This window comes from Dromaius novaehollandiae, chromosome 1 (genome assembly GCF_036370855.1).
Source record: "Dromaius novaehollandiae isolate bDroNov1 chromosome 1, bDroNov1.hap1, whole genome shotgun sequence".
NCBI classification, from domain to species: Eukaryota; Metazoa; Chordata; class Aves; order Casuariiformes; family Dromaiidae; genus Dromaius; species Dromaius novaehollandiae.
The window spans coordinates 37,368,257-37,396,114 of record NC_088098.1 but is presented as its reverse complement, the minus strand read 5'-3'; the positions used below and the strand labels follow the sequence as shown (position 1 = coordinate 37,396,114).

Genomic DNA, 27,858 nt, shown 5'->3' with positions numbered 1-27,858 from the left:
GGTAAAGTGGGACTTTATAAAGATGCTTTCTCTAGGTTCAGCATATTTCAGAACAGGACCTCCAGCACCTTTTTCTGCTCAAGTTTCTGGTACTAGACTCTATCATTGGTAGGACAGTGGAAGAGAAGGACCAGTGGTCTGATCTTCTACCACAGTTTCTCTAAACTAATTATTTGCAACAAAGTATCAGTGAGGAGTGGCAGTCCCCATTTTTGAAAGTTTGACTTCTGTAAGAAGAAAACTGTAAATAATACCATGGGGATGTGGGAAGGTTATCAAAAAGAAAAGGGGGTTTGAAGGAGCTAGGCAGAGGAAAGCGTAAACTAATACCCAATTGAGAGTCTTCAGATCAGTCTGTGAAATGAAGGAAACTGTTACCAGAAGCTTCTAATAAAAAACATTTGTACAAATATCACTGACTAATATTCCACTGCCAGTTTTGCCTAAAGCTCCCAAGTAGCTTGTTTCAACTGCCTCTCAAACATCTACTGTGCTTTTTCCAAGAAGATCTTCAAAGCTACAGTTTCCTATTAGACAGAGAATAAGGGAAAAAAACCATGAGGGAACAAGAAAGAAACCCCAGACAGAAACATCACTGCTGGATTCCACTACTGCCAGTACTGATTGATTTCTTCTTAAACTATAGGCTAAAGTTGAAAATGTTCCCTAGTTAAAGGACCAGTCAAACTTCATTAGCGTCCCAGTGGATTAAGCCTATGAGAAAGCTGCACTACAGTCAGCATCCAGCTGATGTATTTCAGGGACTTCCAACCATTACACAACTAGCTGTTGTTCCCAAGTGCCTCCATGCACTCCACTTAGGAATTCAAGTAATTCTTTCAACTTTTACAGCTGCATTTGAACTTTGCATAGTCAGTTTGCCTATGGAAAAACAAAAAGGTTAGTAGGTCATAGATTATGTTAAACAATTACTGGGGTAATTCACCTCTGTTCTTCTTTCTAGCAAAATGAAAATGCCTTATCACTAAAGAAGAAGAAAAACCCTATACACAAGATAATGTTGAACTAAGTCTCATAAAACAGTCAGCTTTTCAAGGAGAGGTCACATAGAGACACAAGCAACCTCAGCAGCAGCCCAGATCGTGAAGACAGAACTCTCCTATGCTGCAGAGCGCGGTGCAGAGGAGCTAACAGGTGTGCTGGCATCACTGCCTGTTACAATCCAGCATTGCACAGAGACATGTACGGCAGAGGCAGAGCTGCATCTGAGCTAATAAGCCTTGCCTCTCAGTACAGTAACCTGGGACATGACAGTCTGCTGACATTGCTATCCTACTCTCACTTCCAAAGACAGCTAAATTGGTGCCAATTAAGGGATCACCGCACTGTACTCTACTGAGGATTACTCATCTCCCCCCAAAAGAACAGATGTGCTTCATCCATTTTATGCCACTGCAGGAATGGGGTCAAATACGATAAGCGTAAGCTCAACAGCCATCATTCTCTCCATTCTTTCCCATCATTTTCTGTATCCAGGCACCCTAACGCAGACCCTCAAGCACAGGCTGCTCCACTGGTCTTCTCAGAAACAAGTTCCACCAGCACACTCTGCAAAGCACATTTGCTCAAGACCCCGAGAAGCAACTCATCTTCGAATGCTGATTTCTACTTTGTCACTACTGCTGAGATTGTTAATGGGTTTTTCAGACTCTTGAGCCTAAAGCAATGGGCTTTCTGAGAGCCCTAGGATGATATCAAATGCAAAAATAACGAAGTTTAACAGCTGGTCTTTGAGCTCATGAAAACTGAAGTATCCTCATATGTTGCAAAGAGCAAGTATTTTGGAAGAAACTCCAAATCTTAGGTCATTGAGGGCTCAGGAGTTACAGAAATGGATTGTGTTGTTATCTCACTCACATGAACAAGCCAGTAAGCACAGCAAGGGAAAGCTGGTATCCTTCACTCCCTTTTGGTCCTGCAGATTATAAAGAAAAAAGAGCCAAGAAAACAAATACAAGATTAAGGGTTTGTCTACACTGAACACTGCAATGTTAAGAGGCACTCTCACTAGCTGAGGTATCAGAGACAGCATTACAAAGTGAAAGGTAATTTAATTTTTATGTATGTGCGTATATATATACACACATAGGTAGGGGAGGGTAAAATGGCATTCGGTTCCTCTGTTAACATTGATCTGGGATGTGTTTAATCCCATGTCACACAGCATGGTCATAACTATACAGTCTCTCCATTTAAATTAGGGGTGCTGCTGCAGCTGCTCTTAGTGGGTAAGTTACCTATCCCTGCTAGTGCATATACTGTTAGCTTTCCTGTCTGTACCTTCCACTGCATTCATAGAGATGCATTCAAGGACCTAAATTAAAAACTAAAACAATCCATATCAACGTGAGTATTTAAGAGTACAGGTATGGACAGAAGAGGATGATCCTGTGAGCAATTCTGCCTCATTTATCTCCCATGATGAGCGAGTTAGAAGTATCCTGAGTTCCTTCTGTGACCAAAAAATACTGCTTCTGACAGTCTTGCATACTTTAATCTACATCTGAAAAGAAAGAGAGTTCTGGTGCACAAGTTTCTTGTACACTTGTGGATTCTGGGATTCATTTACTAAAATGAAGAAACTAGAAGGGAACAGCCCAGAAAATGAGTATATTTTCAGCTGTACATGGAGCTTGGAAGCCATTTGCAGTCATCTGTGAGCCAAGATAAACAGCCAATAGCACTTTACACTACTATGAAAATGCTGTCCAGAATGCTGAGTTTTAACTGGGAGGGAAGGGATTTTATTACTGCTATTATGATTATATTATTACTACTATTATTATTACATTGCAATAGGTACTGTGGAGACACAACATCAGTGATTACAGAGACTGATTCCACAGTCAGCTATCCAGAAAGAAAATTCCAGCTTGCAAACAATTTGCAGATGTTCAAGACCAAGTTCATTTAAGGTGCATTGTCAGATCCAATCTGGAACAAAATGCAAGTTTGCAAAAGTCTTTCAAAGTTGCTGTTGATTCCTCTTTGTGTTTTGATTCCAGTATAAGCACATTCTAAAATGAATTATGCTTCCACCGTGTATTTCACAAACAGTACAGCACTATGCTAATGCATAACAACTTGAAATGTGAAAATTTGAAAAAATCACACAGAAAAGGTATATTTTTATCACTTCCTTTAATAAAATAAATTGATAAGTCTATATATATAATTTATTTTTAATACTACTTTCAATTAGAAATATAATTTGGTCATGCAAATACTCCCATTATGGCCTATCACCCTCTCTGTTACCTCTGCTGTAAGCTTCTCCCACCCAGCAGTTTAGTTGCCTGCATACCAAGGTCTAACTGCTGAATAAGAGTGATAAGAAACTCTGTAGGAAGATAAAAAGGTAAAAATTAGAGAGGGGTAGGACTGTCAAGACAAGATCATCAGTAGCTAAAGGATTCAAGGGGAGAACACCAACATGGCAAGGTGTAAAACCATAAAGAGGAGAGGAGGAAGAAAAAAAATAATAAAATGAAAGGAGAGGTTAGTCAGCCTGTCAGGAATCATCAACTCCAGTATCATGAGTGTCAGAGCCGGTGGAAAACAGCAACTCTGCAACACTGTGGGTCTGTTCAGGGGAGCAATGCAGGACAACCCTTCCCCTCCTGACTAATGCCTGCCCGGCCAGCAAAGACTCCGGGTGCCCGATCAGTGATGGTGAGCACACTAACGCTGAGCCTAACAGTTCATTAAGTCCCAGCTATCTTTTGTGTGTGTGTGTGTGTGTGTGTGTGTCTGTGTCTGTGTCTGTGTCTGTGTCAGCCACTAAATACATTTTGTATGCTTTTAAGGTAAGTATATCCTGCTTGTAGAATCCTTTTTAATGCCTGAACAAACCAAAGAGGGGCCTTACCTTTACAACAACCAAATCCTTTTATTGACAAAGCCAATAACTGAGCAGACACTGAACACAAAAATCACACATATTTTTATGCCTTTACAGAAGGAAGACCTCTATTTCCATTCCAATCAACTAATAACAAAGTCACTTATCTTTATATGAATACAAGAATAAAAAACACATATTTTACTTAAAACACAGTCTGGGGCTGGCCGTACTGGGCAATTATGTATTGCGAAACACTGATCTGATTTTCATTATACTGCACTGACAGCAAAGTCATTTGTCATTTTTCAGCTCTCAGTCTCCTTTTATTTCTTTTCTTGTATTTCTGTATTTTTCCTCTGTCCAGCAGTGTTGCTGAATGCTGATGAGCAGAAAATGGTACAAAAAAAAAAAGAAAGAAAGAAAGAAAGAAAGAAAGGAAAAAAAAATCACATACAGTCCCTTTCAGGTGAAAAGTTCAGGTATGGAATACCCAAGTTTTTTCCATTCTGAAGTTCCCACAAAAGCCGTATATTTGGCACTGTCCGGGTATATAAAGATCAGTTAAAGACTTCACTACCTGTCCTTCTCTAGGCTAGGCAGAACTTTCAAACAATGATATGATGTTTCTTTCATCATTCTTATTTGCCTTCTCTTAAGGAGAGACATAATCTTTCTATCACTGCAGCCTTGGTTATAAACCAACACACACACCCCAATGCAAAAACAATTTTATACATATCAGAACAGCAATTTTTTAGAATGCTTTCTTTTTATTCAGCTTGCTAAATTTGTAGATTACACACATTCCAGAAAAATCAGGAAAACAGGAAACATGGAAAAAAAAAACTTCCCAGGGTTCTAGTACTTTAAGTATGTTTGCACCTCACCAGGAATATGCAAACAACTGACTTTTCAGTTCACCAGCCAAACTTACCATTCTTAATCGCTTAGCACTGAATCCAATTTGCCATAATGCCTCTTTTCACCCAAAAAAATATTTTATTGTCATGACAAACAATACCTGCCTCTTGAAATAAACAGAGCGTTTCATTTCCTAAGATTTGTTCAAAAAGCAAAGGAACTAGAGAATTGCAGTCACTACACTATATAGGCTGTGGCTACAGGAATGCTTCACAAAGCAAACACCTCAGATGGCTTTCATGTCCTAACTAAGGGTGTCTGTAATGTAAGCATCTGCATATGAGATGGTGTCTAGGCTCCCACTACATGGAGGTCTAGTCAATAGAGTCAACAGAGCCTGAAGATTCGGATTATTCTAAAACAGGTATCTACATCAAATCACCTGAACCACTAACTGTACGGGCAAGATTACCTTGTGCTACAGTAGGAGTCTGGACACCACTCACATGCCTAGACTTTCATTTAGACTCGCTAACTGCGGGTACAGGGAACAAAACTGAGAATTCAGTTCTCTCCTGCACCAAACCTTTAAAAAGAGTACTCTCAATTCCTCCTGTTGACATCATTCCTGGTAAAAAGAAACAAAAACTAGAACAAGGACTGGGACAAAGGTATCCCGTCTCTCAACTACGTAAAGTTTCTCCCTAGCACTACTTGTTAAACATTTAATTAAAAGTTGAAAAGAAATTTTAAAAAGTCAGAAAAAATGGACAACATCCTGCTGAGTATGTGTAATACCAACATACCAGCACTTCCAAGAAAACAGGAAGAGTGGGCTTGAATGTCCTTAGACTAAGGAGAGTTTACAGCTTACATCTCCTGTGTCCTGGCTGAGTATTCTGTCCTACTGAGTTACTAGGACAAAAAGGGTGTGCTTTATCCACTGGCAATTTTGTGATTCTTGATCTCCCCTCCTGACTGTATTTCAGGCAAAACTATTCAATATATTCAGCCAAAATTCACTATTCATTGAAAAGATTGTTCCTACACCTCTGTCTCAGCGCTGTGCTACTTTCTACTACAAGTCTGTATAATCTGAAGAAGTAGACAATTTGCATGCCAGTCCCACCAGTTTGGACCATTTAGCCAGAGTGATGCAAAATTTCTATAAAACTTTAAATTAAATCAAAAGACTACACTTTAAAAATATAATTCATGCTACTGGATAAAAAAAAGTGGTTTTAGCACGAGTAGCCATTACCATCTAAATCTTAGCCAAAGTCTTAGTTTATGAACACACTAAAAAAAGCAGAGGAACTCAAATGTTTTAGATGCTTTGAAATATGGAAAAATATACGGTATCTATTCTAAGATTTTAATTCCCTCTCTCCAAATCCTCTCTTGAAAGCATTTGCAGCTACAGAAGTCTTAAGGTAAATGCCATTGCCACTTTTAAACCTGTTTTAAGAGTGGTGTAAAAGTATAAAGTAATTATACATTCAAATAATTGTCCCCTTTTAATTGCTTTATATTGTTTTCATTCCTCCTTCTTTCTCTCTCTCAATTCTATACCCAATGGGAATTTCACTTGCATCAAGATTACAAGAGTAACTCTTAAATATTACTTAGGTTGAAATGCCTAAAATATCTTCACAGTTATATAACATTGCTGAACTTCAGCAGTGACAAACTATCTTGCAACTACTAATGTTACTAAACTCACACAGCAGCAACCTGAACCGTACCTACCTATGCCTTCTAGTAACAATCTCTATATTCTCTATTCGCCTGTTCAGGCTCACCTTGTCTGAATCTTTTTCAGCAAGAGTTTTCAATGAAGTTGTCTGAAAGTTTCCTGTCACAAAACAGAATATGCAACCACCATTTTCTTGCTAGTCACAAACCCTTCTGCCATACCAGCAGAGATAAGCAGTAAGGAATGTGTCCAGAACTGACATGGACAGAGTTGGAAAAACATGTAGACTATACAAAATTATTCAGGATAGTCACATGTAAGAAAATGCTGCAAGCAGATCTCATAATACTGAGTGGCTGGCTGATAAAATGGCACAAGAAATTCAATGCTGGTAAGTGCAAAGTAATGCACATGGAAAAAAAAACATAACTATACATACACTGTGATGGAGTCTAAATTAGCTACAACTACTCAGGGAAGAATTCTTTGAGTCATTGTGGACAGCTCTCTGAAAATGTCAGCTCAGTGCTCAGCAGACATTCAATAGGCAAACAATGTTACAACTGATCAGGGAAAGAATAAAGAACAAAAAAGACGATGTCATTATGCCACAGTACACAGACTTGAGCACTGCAGATAGGTGTGGTGCCACACCTCTTTCCCATTCACCATTTCAAAAAAGACACTGTAGAATTTGAAAGGCACAGAGAAGGGTGATAAGAATAAAAAGAGATAGAAAATGATTATCATACAGGGAGAGATTAAGTACTTTGAGCTCTGAAAAGGACAGCTAAATGATCTAGAAAATTAGGGCTAGTGCACAGGAAGTGAATAAAGAACAACCAGTCACTGTTCCTCACAACAAAAGGAGAGGGAAACAGACAAAAAGTGTGGAATAAACACATTAAGACATAAGAAAAAAAATGCTTCCACAAGACATGTAAGTAAAATACTGATCTTTTTGCCACTGATTGTTATGGAGAGCAAAGTGCAACAGCTTCCAAAATGAATAATGCACATTCATAGAGAGGAGGCCCTCCAGTAGTAGTTGAACCAGTGTTCCATGTACAACTCCAGGTCAGAGTTACCTGTGTCTGGAACCTAGGAATAACACTTGGTCATCTTCTCTAAATTGGCCTCCATACCATACAGGGCTAAATAATATTATGCAGTGTGGCTGTTCCTACAAAAAGCAAGCTTTTGAAGAGACTGAAAAAACACTTCAGTATAACTTCAGCATAATCTAGCACAAGACCTGAAGGCCAGCTGTGGCTGTGGGTCCCTGCCACACTGCCTCTTCCTAATAGTGAATACAGTTTTCCCACTACAAACAGCGACCAAGGCAATAGGACTCCAACTGACAGTGGATTCCTACTAAACACAAAGACGAGGTACAGATAGAGAAAATGGTAAAACTAGAAACACCACACTCCTTTAAGGGCCTCACTTGTAATAAACACATATGAAGCACCCGGCATTAACTTGTTCTTGTGAGTAATAGCGACAGCAGCTTGGATGTGATAAAGCGACACTTCCACAGGCAGTTTTATGTTGCACTTAATCCAAAGATAAGTTTGCATGTTGCTAAAAAGGGCAGTCATGTATTTCCTCCTCTTCCTGAGTGGACCCATGGACTATGCACACACTGGGTAACACAGTTCAGTGAAAGTACTATTACATTTTTTGGTTAGTTCTCCCTTGGATCATGTCACTGAAAGGACTCAATGGTTAGCCACGGATCACTAGATCTGATGGAAATGATACATTAGAAGTGTGCGGGAAGGGTGAGAAGAAACTCTTTTCAGCAGCAGCTCTCAGTTACACCAACATGAAATGGCAACCTAAGATTTAGCTAAATTATTTGAACTTGTTCTGCTGAACAAAAAACAGTACTTCAACTTGAAAGATGGCAGGTCTGAACTGACAACATGCTACAAGGCAGCCACAGATGAAGACAGACAATGATATCTCAGGGTAAAGAGGGGGGTCTAAGTTTAGGTGACAGAGCTCAATAAATACGGATAAGCACTTCAACTTGTAAATGTTACCATAACCATTATGGTTATTCAACTTCAAGAAAACAGCCCCGCATCAGTAAATCTCCTCTGTATTTGAGAGAAGACATCTTTCAGAGCAGATTGATTCTGTAGGAAGTTAGTTTCGTTCTGGACTTCCTCATGCAGGTACTGAAAGGCATCATTCTAGTGACTTCAGTTTGGGAATAGACTGAATAATCTAATACATTTAAATACCATTAAAGAACATATGTATGTACAAAACAGTATTCAGGATATTTCTTCTTACCCACCAGTCTCTGAATAACAGAACTATGACACCGGGCAACTCTACATTACCAGCTGCACTATGATTCACTGATCCTTTTTATCCTCGCAATACTTTATGGTAGTATAATCATTCCTAGCCTGTGTGACTCAAAGTATTTTGTAGTAAAGACAAACATTATAATATACCCTAATGTAACCATGCAAATTACAAATCTTCATTTCCATACATAAATTATGTCTTCTCTGAACTTTTTCTGCTGCTCAAGCAGCTCACATATACAACTAGTTAGGCGTTTCAAAGTTGTTTAATAGCAAGCAGTCCCAAGCTTTCTGAAAGTTGGACTTCTTCATCGCCCTTCACTTTTTCTAGTTTGTTCATGCTTCTGCATGTTTTGAAACTATTCACGCTACTTCCTTAACTCTAAGCTACCATCACATCTCCTCCATATGCCTCACATGTTTCTTGTGTCCAGAAGATGACATAACTTTACTTGGCAGAAAAATTATATAGCACTTACCTTGGCAACTCTGAATGACCAATCCTCTGTGGACCATCATAAGCCAGTCCTTAGCACTGGAACAAGTTGCCCAGAGAGGTTATGGAGTCTCCATCCCTGGAGATATTCAAAAGCTGTCTAGACATGGTCCTGGGCAACCTGCGGGGGGGGGGTGGACTAGATCATCTCCAAAGGTCCCTTCCAACCTCAACCATTCTGTGATTCTGCAATGTGATACAAGGAATTTTTCAAACTTTCTCTTTCTATACCAAGATATCACACTCCCAGGGAAGTCACCTTTCTGCCATCTTGGGGTCTGTTCATTCTAATATACTCATTGCTATCCCCATCCACAATAGAGCAGAAAACTTAGAGTCTACTCTATTTCTTAATCTTTTGCAAATTAAAACTTTTTAAAAAGTGATCATCAGGGTCAAAGGGTGATTGCTCTGTAATTTTAGATCTTCTGCTCATATTAACTGCCTAACTTTCCAGTTCAGCCCAACTGACCTTAGCTCAAGAACAAATTCTTAACAGCTCCCAGTAAAGTAACATATAGTGTGTTCCCCCGCCTTTTTTTTTTTTTTTTTAAGAACAGAAACAAAAAGCAAATACCAGTTCACATTTCATGGGTTTCAAATAACAGCACCATGGAAAACCCTAACTAAATCTCATGTTGAGAAAAGGAAATCTTTCAGTCTCAGGTTCCAAAAGAAGTCCCTGCTTCTTCAAAAGGAACAACAGGAATAGAAAAATAATATACATTCCTTTTCCCACTAGCAACCAGCATAGCAAGAGTTTTTAAACATGTGCAAGGGCAGACATAGAATTTGTATCCATCATAGATGCACACTCTCTGTGCAGGTGGATGGACAAAGGTTTGTATGAATACAATTTTCACACAGCTTGATCACAGGGAGGTTTTCAAATGAGGGCAGAATGCTATTACCTCTGCTGATGCTTACCTCAGAAAGGTGATTTACTAAACATATCATGGACTGAAATATATCAATATTCCCTTGATCAGTCCATACTGTGCACATTTAACACATTAACACATTTTGAACATACAGAGATGCTAAGGAATAAAAGGCAAGAGTTAATTAAGAGAGGAAAACCAAGTCTGGGCATCACTCAAACAATTTCCATCACCTGCTTTCAGTTCACATAACTGCATTAAAAGGAGGGGAATTATGTCCTTTAGTCTGGGGGGTGGGGAGGAAGATATATATATATTTTTATTTATATATTTTTTTTATTTTTATATATATATATATATATATATATATAAAATTTATATATATATATAAAAAAAAATGTCCTCTCTAACACAGAGGTAGCCAAAAATGTAAGTTTATTTTATGAATGATATACATTCACACATATGATTGTAGATGAAGCAGTGCATGTTATCACTGATTAACACTCCAACATACAGATTTGGGCTTACATCTGAATTACTCAGATAACACAAAAAACTATCAAACTTTCTCACAGGTATAAATCAGTCTCCCTTTTTTCCCCCCCTACTGTTTAAAGGGAAACAATGAATTTATTCCAAAACAACACTATAAAATTTTAAACATACAGGACTACTTCGCAGCAAAATGAAACACAGCATGGTCTACTGTTGTTCTACCACGGACTGTGATCTAATTAGCCACAGGACTGGAGAACTACAGGAAATACATAGGTGGTGTGGGAAGTGATTCAGCAGGTATACTTCTTTCTTTGAAACTAATCCATAGAAATCCACATCTCTTCTTCCTCCTCCACCTTTTATTTCCTTCTTTTTATCTTTATTAATCAAGGTACTGCTTGCTGTCCTGGGGATATGAATTCTAATTGAGGTTCCAAGCTGCTTTGACTACCAAACCATCCGCTGCACTCTAGGGGGAAAAGGAAAATGTGTGGACCCCCAGAGATGCCTCCAATGAATGGTAATAATTACATTTTGCTTCTTATCCCTTCCCCCACCGTAGTCATTTCAAATAAATAAAGTATTAGTCTTCATGTTCCATCCTAAACTGCCACATAGCACTGCTGCATGCTGTTAAACAAAACATGTCTCTAAATATTTTTCAGAATAATCCACTGCAGGGTAACTTTTTTATTACACTTTAGGTCATTTACCCTTCAAAGAGAAACATAATCTGCTTTCAAATTATGCTGTTCCAAATGAGAAGATAATGGCCTCAGTTCTCATCTCTGGCTGCTTTTGCTGTCTCAACATCACACAGCAGCCAGAAAGCTGCCAGAAAGGGGCAGTTGAGGATTTCCTAAGGGTACCATTCCATGAAACCAAGCCAGCACAGCTAGTTCCCCACCACCTCTCCCCACCCTGCCGCACGAGAGGGATGCCAGGGGACAGGTGCCGTGCTCTAGCAGTTCGGCAGCCACAGCAGCCGCTATTACATGGAATAAACTCAACAACAAAACAGCCAGCTACAAGCCAGCTTAAGAGTCACCACAGCTATTCCTACAACTACAGGGTTTACACTGTGCAAATGACACTCTTCAAGAGCAGAACAGTCAAGATGGGAAGAATGTGTGAACAACTGCAACCAGACTGTTCCAGCCTGGACACTGAAAAAGTGCATTTGTGCTATGAAGCTGTGCCATTCTAGCTCATAAAAGTCTTCAGAAGAGGTACCTGAACTATGAAAGCACCCAACTGGAAGAACAAGCCTTGTTAACCCTATGGACACTTCTACGGAAAATAAAACAGACTGATCCTCTGCTAGTGCTAATGGGTGTAACACTGTCCTAGTATTTTTTGCTGCCTTGAGTAAAAGCCAAAAATAGGATAGCCTTTGCTTAAGTTTTCTAATAAAAATTTCAGGTAGAAGCCAAGCCTAAAAGGTTAACATTACAGAGAACATTACTGTCAAAAGAGAAGGGGTTGGACTCAACAGTTACGAATCCCTAACATGAGTGGTTTCTTTCCCTTCACTGGCTATAGCAACTGGGAATAAACAGGATCAATTTTTTTTATTCTGTATGAAAAATATGATTTAAAATTTACCTAAACCTTGGAGAAGAGACTGGTCTATAAATAAAAGTACACATCACTCTCCTGCCTCATGAATACTGTATCTGTCACTCAAACATATGTCAGCTAAGACACCTGCCTCAGTAATCCGTTTTCACTCTGTAGCGTGCAGTTACTATGGTAGGTGTACAGGATAACACTGATTTGACTGACAGATGTTCAGGCTGGTGTAGGAATGGTTCACTTTTTTGTTGTCCTGGGGTGAGATATCTCCTACAGATTACTTGCCACTTCATTTTTGCTTTTATAGAAAGAGCACGACTCTTCTGGAAACATGTTAATAGAGCCTTGCTGCCTCAGGAAGCAGAATTCATGTTGGTGCAAAGGAGAGAGACCTTAACAAATAAGTTAATGAAGTCAAATATGTCAGTAGCGTATAACAGATCTAAGGAAACATAAAAGAACGTAGTATAGAAAGCAGACCACAACTACAGTGTTCATGCTTTACTTTGAGTTATATTGCCACAGTACTTACTACCAGATATAACCTCATTAGCACCTGAAAGCAAGAGTCCTGTCTTTCCTCCACCACCTCCTGGTTTCCCCTGCTTACAATGTGAGAGATGTGAGGAATTGCAGGGACTTTACACTACTCATGTGAGCTAACGGCAGGGAAGTACAGAAGTTCTAAGAGCCCAGGATCTTTCTTGCTGTCTACTAGCCAGAACAGACTCTGTGTGAAACAATGCTCATGAAGGGAAAATTTCAATCAAGACTGTGGTCTGATGCTTGTGGCAACAATGGTATGTGCCACCTCTCTCTCTCCACTCCCTGGTTTTCCAAGCAAGCCATGAACTTAATTTTGCCAGGAATTAAGAAACTGATCTGTACCTTTTGAAAAAATCTTCTTGCTACTGCACACAAAGTACAAGAATACCACCAGATACAGTTGATCTTTCTAGTCAAAAATAAAACAAGACATTCCCAATCTCAAGTCTTTCAATTCAATGCCACCCTTTTCAGAGCACAGCTGAGAGTTTATGTTAATAAATTTCACATTTAAATACTGCATGTACTACAAGTGCTGACTGAGAAGATTTTTTTTTTAAGGGAGTAAGCACAATATATGTACAGTGTTTTCCTAGTGCATTTGACTTGCAAACTCAACCAGAAATCAATAACAATGGATTGCAAGTTTGCAGTTTTATGTTTTTTTAACAAATGCCCTGGCATATTCAGTTTAGCATGGATGCTGACCATATAGGTTTTTGTTTGTGGCATATTTTTTATTATTTAAAAATTAATAAAGTCATTTTCACTATACAAACCTGAAAGAGAATGGGTAAATACATACCGATGTGGTGAATCCCAAAACTTTTCTGAAACTGAAAATTACAGTTTCTTTGGATTACTAATATGTTAGGGCTTCCCAATTCATACAAGCAAAAGAAAATAAACACCTGTCCACGTTCATTTGTGCTTTTCTAGTTCAGTACAACTGCCTAACTCCCATGGAGTCTAATCACATGCTCTGTAATGTGTGTGGTTTTAACTGTTTGATGAAAGCTATTTGGGAGGGCAAAAGTGGGACGAACATAGTGAAGACTAAAAATGAATGGGTATCATCATAACACAACCATAGCAGCATTCCATGACATCAAAAGTCAAAGTACCAGCTTTCAGAAATATACCTGGTACTTCCCTGCATTAGCTGGCTATCTGTTTATCAGATACATGTGTGGCCTCCCAGTGGTAAGTGATGGGCTAACAAGAGTTACTTCTCATTTATAGATGGGTTGATATAGTAGAACTTGACTCTGGAGCTGGGCAAAATTCAGGTTGCAGAGGAAGAAAAATAGATTTTAATTCAGGACTAATCCTACTTTTGATAGCTAAATCATTCTGCTATAACCCACAAAGAATTATCTGGTGTATAATTGCTTCAATACCAATTAATAAATAATAACTCATGGAGAAAGCATTTGCTGGCAGTTAATACCTAGCAGCTGCAGTGGGGGCCGAAGGCAGAGCCTCAGGCCTTTAACCCAGGCAGTCATTAAGCAACAGAAAATGCCTGGTCTTGAGGTCATTACTGCTATTACATAAAAATACTACTGCATTTTTCAAATACAGAATAATTTTTATTCTATGCTCTGAAAAGCTACAGGCTGAACTGCCCAATGAGTGTGGAGCTATTTATATTTTTTAGCAACTAACAACTGACAGAACTTACTAGGGAAGAAAGGTATTCTGAATAGTTATTCAGTCTGAAATTTTGGGGGCAGGGGGAACTTGGGCTTTGATTTTCTTTTTGTTGTTGTTGTTTGATTTTTTTTTTTTAAATAAACTGTTAATGAAAGTTACCTCTTCAGTATCCTCAGGTTGATCACCCAGGCTGCAGGCAAACCGCACTGCAGATGAAGGCATGCTTAGTCTCCAGCATCCCATGAACGGCTATACTACTTCCAGTCATCTTGTCTTAGGAAGAAGTATAAAACCATATTCATGTGGTGCTGCTGAACTTAAACTAGTAAGAGCTGTTCAACATGAGATGATTCTGATCTAAGTCTGCTTATATGACTCTGTTCACCATCCAAGGCAAAAAGGATTTTCCACATGTGCAGAATCAAGTGATGCCAAGCCAAACTGAGTGAGCACCCACAAAACACCAGCCAAAGAGAATTCGGTGCAGGGACAATTATGCATGCTCTCTGCAAGTCAGTTAGTGCTATGGAAACAGTAATTACCTTATTTTTCTTTATCCAGATTATTACAGCCTCTCCTCCTTAGCCAGCATAAAAGTTAACTGGATGAAAGTATTGAAATAAGATCTTTACTAACCAGGAGTTCATGATCTCTAATTATGTTATAGATAAAAGTAGTAACACAATACAGCAGCGCAATGAAGGTTGGTGTTATTTTGTTATGCCTGATCTCAAAAGATCTTCTTAGCCTCAAGGTCTTTCTCTGCACTATGACAAATTACTCATCACCAATGACTCTACAGTAATGTATGACTAAAACTAAAACCAAGACCTATCCTATTGTAGAGCTGTCTTCAAAATGTCACAAGCATGGATTCAGACACCCAGTGGCTATCCTACCTTGTGCAGCTCACCAAGCTCTGATCAGGCTCACACAGAGCCAGTTCTGCAACATAGGGTCCAACTGTTTTGGAACAGTAGTGGAAGAAGCAAAAGTGAAACCACACACTATTCTTCTTTTCAGCACTCACTTCCATCAATATTCTTCCTCCCATTCATCATCACCCAGCCAGAGTCACTTCCTTTTACTGCTACTCACTCTGATTTGCTTCAGTGCTGCCTGTGCTTGCTATTTTAACCCCTTCGCCCAGAATTCTTCCTGACTCTGTTCCTTTCTACACACAGTTCCTTTTTTTTTAAAGCAGATATTCCCCCTCAGAAGAGCCTATCACTTTAAAGCTGCAACTTGACAGTTCATTTCCATACTTATGTCTACACCCTATCCTCACCGAAAATAAAAGGTGGTAGAAGATAAATCTCCCTGAAACATTTCTTTCCTGTGATATGTCCACCTCTACTGATAGCCCCTGCTTTGTTGTTGATTGCTCACTCCTTCCACTTACTAGAAGAGAAAGAATGGGCAAAATAAAAAGCAGGGAAGAAAAATAACCTGAGACAGTGAGAAGACATGCAGGAGGTCATGATTTTCCATACCCATCTGACTAAGGAACAATGAGAAACAGAGGGTCTGGAGAGTAGGAGCACAGCTAAACATCAAGTCGACTAAAAATAAATCCAGGACACAGCAAAAAAACACAGAAGAAAAAGGCCTGATGGGCTGAGAGGACAGATAAAGACAATAATGAAGGAAAGAGACTTACAGAGATGATGTTGCAGACATTATAATATAGCCAGCAATATTCTGCTTTTAAGAGTTATTGACAAAGAACATACCATCTGAGGTGTGATGAGAGAATACAATGCAAGAGTAAAAGCAGGCATGCATGTGAAGGTCAAGTGGGGTTTTCTACATTGTTGCACTGTGCAAAGGTGACAGTTCACATATCCCATGATTTTCACTGACTACAGCTGGCACATCCGCAGTGCAGTACAGAGCCAGAGATTAGCTAAGCTTGGTCATAAGGACATTCTTGTTGCCTCAATATAACACAGTACCTCAGGAAACACCCTGGTAGAATTATACTCCTTCCTGGCCCACAGCAGCACAGATGACTACACCACAGCCCTTAACACAGTATCAAGCCCTCACCGAAAGGCAGTTCCAGGGGTTTCTGAACCATTCCCTGCAATCCCAGATGGATATGAGCAATATATATATCTGTAATGCATATAAAAAGGCAAATCTGCCTTTAAATTACCTGCTCTGGAAGAGATTCTGATCAGTCCCATACAGACTGAAGAGTTATGCAAATGATTCACATGCACTCAGCTGTGGTCCCAGAAAGCAGTGCTTGTCTTAATTCCCCTTTCCAAATTAATTTTGGTGTATGAAATACGTAACATCTTCATGTGTGCAAGAATAATATAAGATATTACTATTTTTATTGACTACCTAAGCTTTCCAAAAGTCAGTTTCTTTTTATAACTTGATTTGTATTTGAATCTCACACTTAAGTTAAAATTAATTTTGAGGTCAATGTCATTCTTTGAAAGAAAACTGAACAGTTAACAATTAACCATTTTTGAGGAACAAACCTGCTTTAAACTGACTGTCTTTTTATTCCTCAGGGAGTTTAACTACCCTTGACTATAGCAGTTTAACTGGTCAGCTCAAAGAGAGGTGAGATTTTAATCATTAGAATTCTGTCAAAATCTGAAAGGACACAGGGTTTTTTGTTGTTTGTTTTTTTCTTCCCCGAACGTTGTGAATTGAAACCAAGTTCACAAAAGTACCAAAAGCAACAGTATATGCAAGCTAAAGTCTTTTAAGTGTTTACAGAAGAAATATAATATACACCACCTTAATTGAAAGAAGATTCCTCAATCAGAACGTTTCAACATCAGGGTTAGGTGAATTCTCCTTAACATTCATACATTTTTAGAAGTAAATTTACTTTGATCGCACATTTGTGTTCACTTGCCATGGACACTGGAGTAACCAAATTTTAGTGGCAAAATGGCTTCAGAGGAAAACAGAGTTTAGAATTGCATGTGCCAGGGTTCAGAGGAAACCAAGTTTAAATTCACCTATGTAATGCCCACAAAATTCTGGAACCACAATACAGAAGCCACAATAGATGGCCTACCTCGGCAAATTATCTGAATGAACACAGCTCTGATCTAGAGCATCTGCCATAAGTTCATACTGTAAGAGATACACTTGCAACATATTTGAACAACTTTTAAAGATGATCAAGTTACAAATGAACTGAAAAAGCAGCAAAATATATTTAATCAACAACTCTGTGTAAGCTATTTCAGTCTTCCTAGGCATTAACATACTGCTGTGATAGGGGGACAACAACTAACAAGTGAGAGAGAAAACTCTGAACTGATGGAATAATCTTTAGGAATAAGAGAATATCTCAATCTACATAGGCTTTTGGTCTTCAACTTTTTGCAGATACTGCCAACAATTGCGCAAATTAGCAGGTAAAATTTTGTATCAGTCAAGCTGGTAGAGTGTGCATATATACGTCCTATATATGCTGAACCGACAGACTCAAGCTGCATCTCTTTTTATGACTAGGGGCTGCAGTTGGCACAAATTCCTTACAAATTAATAGTTGGATATTCTGTTTAGATTCCTGTTAAACCTAAAGCCTTGAGAACAGTTTTACCTAATATGAGAAATGACAGGAAGTAATCAAGTATTGTCTCCAAGAAAAAAAAGCAGCCTCCAGCTTTCACGGTATCAAACATACAAGCAGCAAAAGCCTACAGGATATGAGCTCTAAATACCACTATAAGAAAATGAGACTCTCCCTGAGCTAAAGAGGTAATAGCCTGTATTTTTCAAAGTGATAGTCTTGAGGTCTGTCCTCTATGTTGTATATGTTTGATTACACTGATGCTGGAAGCTGAATTGCTTGCTTGCAGCTGGTTTTGGGGTTTTGTTTGGTTTCGTGTTTTTTTTTTTTATATATATAATAACCTAAGATGTTTTGAAACGAGATAATACTGTAGTATTATGAATGACTAACTTGCAAGTGTTGCACTGTATTATACCAAAAGGAATGTGAGATCTACAGTATACACTAAAAATTTTCATCTTATTAGACCTAAAGGAGAACCTTGAGTAACTAGTGTTTTCTAGAGCAGAAAAATACAGCTTCTTTCTTAGAGCAGAAAAATACAGCTTCTTTCTTAGCTTAAGACCACCTCCTTCAGCAGCTGGCATACACTGTAACAAACATCCTTAACTGCTACCTGGATAAAAGCTGGTTTCAGTACTGATTGATATGTAGTAAGAACTGGACTCAAATCCCAGCTTGTTTTGCTCAGGTCAGTGAACACACCTCTCATTATTAATGTTTCCAGTAACCGCTCAACTGGGCTAAAGTGAAACAACCAACCAGAGGTGACCAATTCCTCATCCCAAGAGCAATCCTTGTTAAGACAATTAGTCTGCAAGTAGTGACATAAAGAACTAGGCATCAAGCTCCACCATTCCCCCTCTCTACTTATTTGCACTAGCACTTATAAGATCCCTTTCTAAACCCACTGAACTGACAGAAGTCTGGCAAAAACAGAAAGGTTTTTGTTTTTCAAGATACTGAGCAAAGTAGCAAATAGTCCAGTCAGCCCCAGAGCTGCTGCACAGGAAGGATGAGTATGACCCAGCCAGGAGCAGGAGTAGGAGCCACTCCCTGTCAGTTATGGTGAGCCATGAAGTTAGCTCAGCTTCGCAGGTAACCGCTCCTCATGCTGGGACTGCAAACTTTGCCTCGGCAGCTCCCACCTCCTTACACCAGTACAGCAAAACGTCTCAGAGAATCACTTCCTGGAAATGCTTTCTCTTGCTTTTAGTGGGACCAGAGGATAGCGTCATAGGCTGTTACCCATTATATGAAGGGGCTGTAGCAGAGTCAAAGGCCTACCAATGTCCTACTCAGCTATTCCAGTAACAAAAAGCACGGCTTGGATTTCCTTATCACTTCAGTCTGGCCTAAATGAAGGCTGCCACAGCAAAGGGCTGCCCTGGGTCCATCCTCCTTCATCTTCAGTGCAGCCTTGAATCCACAATAGTGCTCAGGCAGTCACACAACGAGCTGGATCACAGAACTGATTTTGATGAAAACTTTCACCATTTTAATTTATTTTTCAGTTTAATCTTCAGCCCAATCACGTGGCTCTACAAAGCTGAGCACTGCCACAAAGGGGGAAAAGAAAATACTTGGCTCCAACACTTGGATCCTCCCTATACAGCAGCTCAGTGCTTAGGCTAGCTTAATGTGATCATGGAGACTTATCTCCTGTCCTGATCAACCGTGGAACCGGAGGCCTGCAGTCCTTCCTTATGCCCCCAGGCCACAGCACAAGGTTTCAGAGCCTTTGCAGAAGCATAAGGCACCTTTGCTCAGGCACAGAGCCTAAACTCCAACCCAGCCCTCCGTTTCCAAAACTAGCTCTGTTTTGTTGTTCAGAGCAACTAAGAAGGAAGAGTTTCTCTGTATGTTCAGCTGAAAAAAAATCAAGATGACAGCACTGTGAAATACTCTATTAAGCTGACAGCATTTCTCATGTATATTTTGGCTTGTTATACAGTTCTGTGCTTGATATTTGTAAACAAAAGTGACATAAAGAAAGGATTTTCTCTCTTTTTTCATGGCATAACTCCTGGAACCATTTCATATTTACAAACAACAGCTCCAGAAAGTTACTGTTTCTATGAAGCCAAAAGTTTGCAGGAAGTCAGTAGGATGTAGAGTCATGATCCTAAGCAAGAGCTCTAAGATATGAAGTACTTTACCAGCCTCCTGAGCTAACATGCAGCCTACCAAGGGGCTGAAGGAAGGAGACTGAAAACCCTGCCAATATTTTTGTTTTCTTTAATAAAACACTGCTATTGAAAAGGTTATATGAAAAATAAAAGAAAATCTCAGAAGAAAAAAAAATCAAAGTGAAGTGACATGGCATATTTAAAAGCTTAAAATTTCATCAGGCAACTACACTTGCTAAGCTAAACAGTTTCAAAAAGTATCAGACAAACCAAAAATGTTAAAAACCCTTAAAAAAAAACCCAACAATGAACACTATCATGAAACAAGCTTCAAGGTTTACGAATGCTAATCAAAAAAGATTTTTTTGTCTTGCTTCCTTACAAAAAGGAAGGGTTTTCAAAATAACTAAATGCTTTTAATCCAACGTTAAAAGTACTTACAACAATTCCACTCTTGGTGACAGTTTCCCGGTATGTAAAATTGCATACTGCCCAAGCTAGGTAATAGGTGGACATGAGAGGGGTCTGTGAAAAGTGATCTGTAACCCAGCCATCCTCTTCAAAAACAGAGGTTTCAACTGGCATGTTGGACAAAGATAGGTAGGTTGCTTGATGTCTGATGCTGATTTTGAAAGTGGCCTTGTAGATGGGCTCGTCAAAGCATGGAAAGGCTTTTCTGGCATGAGTTGGAGAAAACTGTGTAACACCTAGAAACCTGGAAGAGAAGTAAACAAAACAAAAAACAAATAAACAAACAAACAAAAAAGCATTACTAATTGCATGCAGCAGTTGGTTTACGGACAAAGCAAGTAAAATGATCTTTGACCATTTTTGTTTAGGAAAGAGAACAACACTGAAGTATAACACTGCTTTATCTCTGTGGTCCTTCTTGGTGTGAATTCTTACTGTCTGTACTGTAAGGCAATCAACATAAAGCCTACAAATTTGCAACAGATTTGCAGACACCACACTGGCGTTAAATAAATAATCCCTTGCCTTGTACCAAAATTCTGGTTCTACCAGTAGAGTGCTGTTGATCAATATGTGAAAAGATTAGCCAATATTAGTAATATAATGTAAAACAAATAAGCACAGTCCTCAGTTAAAAAAAAAAATCAGGATTTAATGACCTGCAGGGAGTTCACTCTGCTCTGAGACACTGACAGCACACTTTGCCTTTCTTTGGACATTAGAATTTATCTTTGCAGAGTGTACTAAGGAGGGTCATTATTTTCCACTGCTGATTATTTGTATATTGGTTGCATGTAGGTCTCTGAGTCACACTACACTACAGCGCTATTGTTACTGTTGAAGTCCAATGAAAAACATTCTGCGGGCTTTGCGAAATTACAAATATAAGCAACTGATTAAACATCTACAGAGCAGGTTTTTTTCTACACATGCTTTTCTTTTCTTTTCTAATGAGTTTTATGGAGGACAAATCAATGCTCTCAGTTAATGGGTCAAATTACGAAAAGATCTCTGAGGGGGAAAAAGGCATTTATTATGTCATTATATAAAATGGGAAGGCCTTACTTTGGCAATTTTTATTGTATAACTGTTTTCTGTGGAACTAAACAGATTTTAATCCAGATAAAGTAGATGGACCTTTGTAGATAGAGACTTATATTTACACATTTGGAGAAAACCCATCTGTGACTTCTTTACAGGAAGAAGTTACACTTAAAAGGTAGAATTATGGGATAAATGGGAATATTTTCTGGAGGCACACAGGATGAGAAAACAACTACGATCCAATTACATAACTATAAAAGTAGCATATATGTAGGTTGTTTCAGTAGTTTGAGGAGTAGTGTTGATTCATGTCTCATTTGTCAAGGTTCTATCAGTGGTAACACACAGGTAATTTCAGATACCAGGTAAACATTTATCAGAATTTTAGAGATTGACTATTCATCTCTTTCTTCTGCAGGAAGAGGAGGGGTAGATAGATTTGATATAATGAAAATGATAGCATCCATTATAAAGCCCTCCGTAACTGTTATTCTGTAATAAGATGCTCTGTAATACCGAGGAAGGGGGAAAGAGGGAAAAGAAAAAAAAGTAACCTGTAAGGAAAACAAAATATCTAACTTTTTTAAAAACATTTTTGGATTTTATGACTATTTTATAGCAATATTTTATAAAAGCAATGAAGAAATAAACTTTTGGATGTGTTACAACACTTATTTTACTAGAAGGCTTCCATGCCTGATAGGCAATAATTTCACTAGGAAACATATCTAGTTTATTACATAAGGCTAATCTTTTAAAAACTTGAAAGTTTATAGGCCACTGATCTTTCATCTAAAAAATAATAATAACAAAGCTTTAATTGGCTAGTAATTATTTAAGGAATTCAGTATATTGTGTTTTTCTTGTCTCAGCATAAAATATGGATTAGTAAAATCGCAAGGTTGCTAAATATACAGGAGAATGTTGCTCTCAGGTATTCCAGCATTAACCCAACAAAATTCCATTATTATCAGTGGATTTACACTACTGCAACAAAGCTGAATTGGCCTATTAAATGGAACAAGGCATCTTAATTTACATGCAAAGTATTACTAGTGGGCCTGACTCTGCATTCTACGCACACTCAAAAGAGCTACAGACATCAACAGGGGCTTCAAGCAAGCATGGAAAACAGTACTGGCCTGTTATTAGTAAAGCAAGACTGATGAGCTTGCTTCTGCATTTAGCAATTTTAATAAGCTCAAACACACACGTAAATGCACACTTAGGGGAATACTGTATATATCCTGACACTCTATTTAAGAGAGCATTGTTTTTCCACTTCTTTGAGATCCTATCGGTATTCTTTTAATATTTGTTATGTGTTAGGCAATTGAAACAATCTGTTCACTAGACTAATAAAAACTGACAAACTCTGCATCTTCTGTATACACGCAGATAGATGTATACACTCACATACACGTAACAACTGGGCAAACACTAGGCAGTCAATATCTCATACTAAAAATGCATCAAATTACCAATAACAGCGATATTTATAACCTGTGCCTTACTATCAAACATGAATAGGCTTGTTGTACCATAAAGAAAAAAAAAAAGTTAAAATCTGCTCCCCAAAGACTAAACTGTTACACACTTTTTTAAAAAGTGTATGCTTATCTATTTCTCTCCGGGTATTTTTTTTTTCTTTTTGGGGGGGGGGGGGGGGCCTGAGGGGGGAGAGAACAAGCAAAATTTCTATACCATGACAAAACTGAAGAGCAGGTTGAATATTTCATCCATCTCTCTACATCTCTCTCTGGGCACTGACATTTTTATCTCCATTTCCCAAAAATATCACCATAAGAAGTTATACTTCTGGGAATGACAGCCTTGCAGCCTGCCTTTTCAGCGTACCCACGGCAGTAATTTGCAGGTATTTTAATTCCATCTCATCTATTAAAAGGAGACGTGTTTCCTCAACAACTTGTCTATTTTGACATCTTAGTTGTTAAGATGGAAAAACCGTCTGTTTGTTTTGCCTGAATGATGTAAGAATTTTTTTTTCATTTATGCCACAGTTTGATGCTCATTTAAATTATGCATGGATATTATGGCACTTTACAAAAGCTCTATAATAAATGCTGTTGGTAATTGCCAGTAAATTCTGGCACGTAACACAAAGTAAGTTTGTAGTGTATCGGTTGCATTTTATCTTTCAATTAAAGGTGCAAAGATTTCAGTAAGAAAATGAATATTTTCATGTCACTATGAACATTTCAGACTGATACATGGCTTTCACCTAAGAAGACCACAAAATGGACTAACATTTCAGTTTATGGAAAAACAAAAATTATAAACTGAAAGTATTATTATGTTTGTGAAGCCTCACAGTTAACCAGAGTTCTTCACTTCTCACGTACAACAAAAGTGAAAAATGATGTTTAAGATCCTTTTATAGCAACCACTACTCCAATGATGTAGTTATATTTTAATTGAATATAAAGATGTCAAAAAGCTAAAGTAAAGTTGTACTGGAACATCAAGGTCCTTCAGAGCATGGAAGAAGCCATTCTATCTATCATAATAGAAACTGTCCATGTTCAAGAACTACAAATAGTTATCCACATTACACTAAAAATGGGTTATTAATCAAAATGCAAATTGCTACATTGCAGGAACACACTCTGAACAAAGAAGTTCCGTGCTTTAGAATGTGCATTATTTATTTTATATTACAGTCAGTCATTAAAACCTCTGACAGTTCAAAAGAAAAAGCAGTCCTTCTATTAAACACCTGAAGCTATATTCACACACTGGCTAGTTTTAAAAACACCATTTTACTGAAAGGAATATAAGTGAGCTAAATCCTTTGCTGGTGTAAAGAGGAAATTCCACTGATTTCAATACAGCAGTGCTACCTTACACATGGTAAGGATCTCACCCAATATAACTATATTTAAGTAGCGTATTAAAAACAGAGACTGACCTGTAGCTGAAAAGTTACACAAGTATTGGGTAACACATTTTCCTGTTACCTCCACCCTGTGTCTTAAGCTATCTTTATGTTTCTAAAAGTGAACAGACTGAAGTTTTTATCATAATGGGGGCATCAGTATTGAAATGTAGTACAGTAACTTTGGAGAAATGTCACTGCAGCATCTGAGTTTAATTATTAGTATATAAAGTTCAAATATACAAGAATGACAACTGCTTGAATAATTTCTTGTTTTTGTAGAGTGAATTATACCCCCTGCTATTATCAATACCTTATCTGCTTACATACCTATATGAAAATGGATAGATCAGATTGATTACCCCAGTCATTCAGTCCTCAATGATAAAAGGCATTTCATCCGCATCTTTTCCTACAACCATGCTCTTCAAAATCTCTATTTAATTTCACTATGACAAATCATACAAATTTAATTTTAATCCTGCTTGTGATTCTAATAACACTGTTTAAAATGTTCAGTAGCCATAGCAACAAAAACATCTTTTAATACGAGGACTGTTGATTTAATTGAATTGGGAAGTGTTCTTTTTCTGTCTGACTTACTTCTTTTGGCTTATTCTTCCAATTACAAACTCTTAGCTTCATATGAAGCATAAAACAGTAAGACTGAGAAAGACAGAACCTGTAGCTGCATGGATGTTTCAAGAAAGGACGGCTTAAACTAAAACAACAAATAATAACAGAACTACGGAGAAGCCTGTCCCATCTCTCTTCTGTATTACAGAGGCTGAATGTAGTTGAAAGAAAACTTTATGTATCTCTGTAACTTGCCTACCACAACAGAGGCCTCATTTGTGACCCAAAAGCTACAGAAATAATAAATGAAGATCGAGTCCTGTTCTGCATGAAAAGAGCGAAAATTGAGCCAGTTTTCTTTGTCACAGAGTGCAAATATACAACAACTCAACTGCAGCCAATGAGGTGTATTTATTTGCTTGGTGTGAAATCACATCCCAGCACAATTTTTTAAATAATCAAGTAATAAAAATAGCGGAAGAGTTCCACTATCCCAAACACTACTGATTTTAACCTAACAAGGCTCCGTTACATAACCACATATTGCAGCTGGACACAGGAGTATTTAATTAACACGGCCGGGGAGGGGAAGGGGACCGTTTTAAATCGGACAGAGCTTGCGGGAGGTTTTACTCAGGGAGCAGCTGCAAGTTTACTCCTCAGCAGGGCCCACGCTGCGCAGTCTCCCCACACGCCTCACCCTGTCACGACGCGCTCACCGCGCCGCCACGGGCACCGCAGCCCCCCCTGCCCCGGCGCTGCCGGGCCGGCCTCAGCCTCCGCCTCAGCCTCCCCTGACGGGACACTTCCCGCTCGGGAGCCCCGCGCGGCCCCTCCGGAGCCCTTCAGCCGCCTCCCGCCGCGGGCACGGAGGGCGGTGGCGGCTCCCAGCCCCCCTCTCCCAGCACTAGCGCCCGGGGGTGGCGGAACGGCGGAGCAGGGGGCGGCTCGGAGCAGCGGGCGGCTCAAGGAGAGCCGCGGCACGCCCGGCCGGCGACTGTTGGGCCGAGCCCGCCCCGCCCCCCGCCGCGCGCGCCTCACCGCGCCGCGGAGCCGCTTCCCCGCGCCGCGGCCCGCGGGGTCCTAGCGCCGCCCCGCGGGAAGCCCGCCCGCTCCCGCGAGGCGAGGCGAGGGGAGGCCGGCACTCCCGGCCGCCCCGGGCCGCCCGTGTCGGTACCTCCGCTCGCCGTGGAGCACGTAGGAGCTGCGGAAGAAGCCGAGCAGCTCGTTCTCGATGAGGGCGTTGTAGATGATCTTGAGGTTGTAACTTCGCTGCACCTCGAGGCTCCGGTTGAGGACGACGACGAAGACCTGGGTGGGCGGGTGGAGGAAGAAGTTGGCGACGCGCACGGCGCCGGCGAGCTTGTCCTCGGCCACCCGCACGGCCTCGATGTGCATGCGGTGGGCGTGCAGCACGATGTAGCGGCTGGCGTTGCGCACCTCCAGCTGCACGTTCACCTCGCCGCAGAAGGTGAAGTTCTCCATGAAGGCGCTCAGCATCAGGTTGTAGTGCAGCGGCCGCAGGTGCCGCGGCAGGCGCGGCCGGGCCCAGGGCGGCGGCTCCCGGCGCCGCTGCCACTCCTCCTCCTCCGCCGCCTCCTCCCCGCCCCGTGCCGCCTCCTCCGCCGCCGCCCGGCCGGGGGGCTGCCCCGCGCCCGGCGGCGGCCGGGCGGCCCCGGGCAGGCTCGCGTTGGCGCCGGCCCGCGGCGGGCCGCCGTCGGCGGCGGCGCCGCACTCCTCGAAGCGCACGCTGAGCAGCACGGCCACCATGGTCACGGCCAGCAGCGCCAGGATGGAGACGGCGAAGCCCAGCACCAGCCGCCGGTGCACGGCGACGCGCCGCTCCGTGGTGCGGGGTCGCGGCCCCGCCGCGTCCGCCCGGGGGCCCGGCGGCGGCGGCGCCCGGCTGCCGTTCCGCAAGGCGGCGTCCTCCTCGATCATCATGGGGGTGAAGGATGAGCGCTTCTCCCGCGCCTCCGCCAGGGCCATCACGGCAGCGCCGCCCCCGCCCCCCGCGGGGCCGCCGCCCCCCGCGGGGCTCCCGGCGGCATGGGAGGCCCCGCCGCGGGGCCCGCGCCGAGGGGACGGGACGGGACGCGCCGCCCCTCACGCCCCGCGGCGCCGCATGGCGTCGCCGCCCGGCCCGGCAACTTCAGCACATGCCGCCGACGGGGAGCGCTGCGCCGCCGCGGCCCCCCCGCGCCCGCGGGGAGCTCCCCGCCCGCCGCCTGCCGCCGCGGGGCTCGGGATGCGCGCCCGGCCCCGGCGGCGCCCCCGCCATGCGCGCCCCGCCGCGCACCTGGGGCGGCGGCGCGGGGCCTCGGCCGCCGCCTCGCGGGGCTGGCGCCGGGGCCGGACGGTCGCTCACTTGCGGCTCCCTCTTTTATTCCTCCTTTTCTCTCTCCTGCAGGCACAGAGCGCTCTCCCGGCTGGCTCGGGCAGAGGCAGCTATATATAGGCACCGGGGAGCGGCGCGGGAAGGAAGGGGGCGAGGCGGGCGGGCGGGCGAGCCCCGCCGCCTCCGCGGCTCCCGCGGCTGCTGCCGGCGGCGACCCGGGGGAGCGGGCGGCGGGGGCAGCGCGGAGCCGCCGGGCGGGGGGCAGCGGCCGCGCCGGGAGGGCGGCGTGTGCCCCCCCGCGGGCCTGCGTCTTCCCGAGGTCGTGCGCGCAGCAGCGCGCTCGCCGCATAAATAGGGAGCGCTGGCACCGTGCGGTGCTTGTGGAGACTTTGCTCGTAAAAAGAGCGGCTCGGCGGCGCGTTTGGGCGACTGTCGTGCTAGCGCGGGGAT

The 27,858-nt window shown here is 41.3% G+C and overlaps 1 protein-coding gene across 1 annotated transcript in view; it reads right to left on the bottom strand.

Moving 5' to 3' along the window:
* The window catches only part of TRHDE (thyrotropin releasing hormone degrading enzyme), a 226,147-nt gene extending 198,966 nt beyond the window's left edge, over positions 1 to 27,181 (bottom strand). Inside the window, exons 1-2 of the mRNA XM_026100355.2 lie at positions 26,248 to 27,181; positions 20,525 to 20,798 (exon numbers count right to left, since the gene is read on the bottom strand). Of these exons, the coding sequence (XP_025956140.2) occupies positions 20,525 to 20,798; positions 26,248 to 27,059 (1,086 nt within the window). The 5' untranslated portion in view covers positions 27,060 to 27,181. The remainder of the gene's footprint in view (positions 1 to 20,524; positions 20,799 to 26,247) is intronic.
* Positions 27,182 to 27,858: the final 677 nt, after the last annotated feature.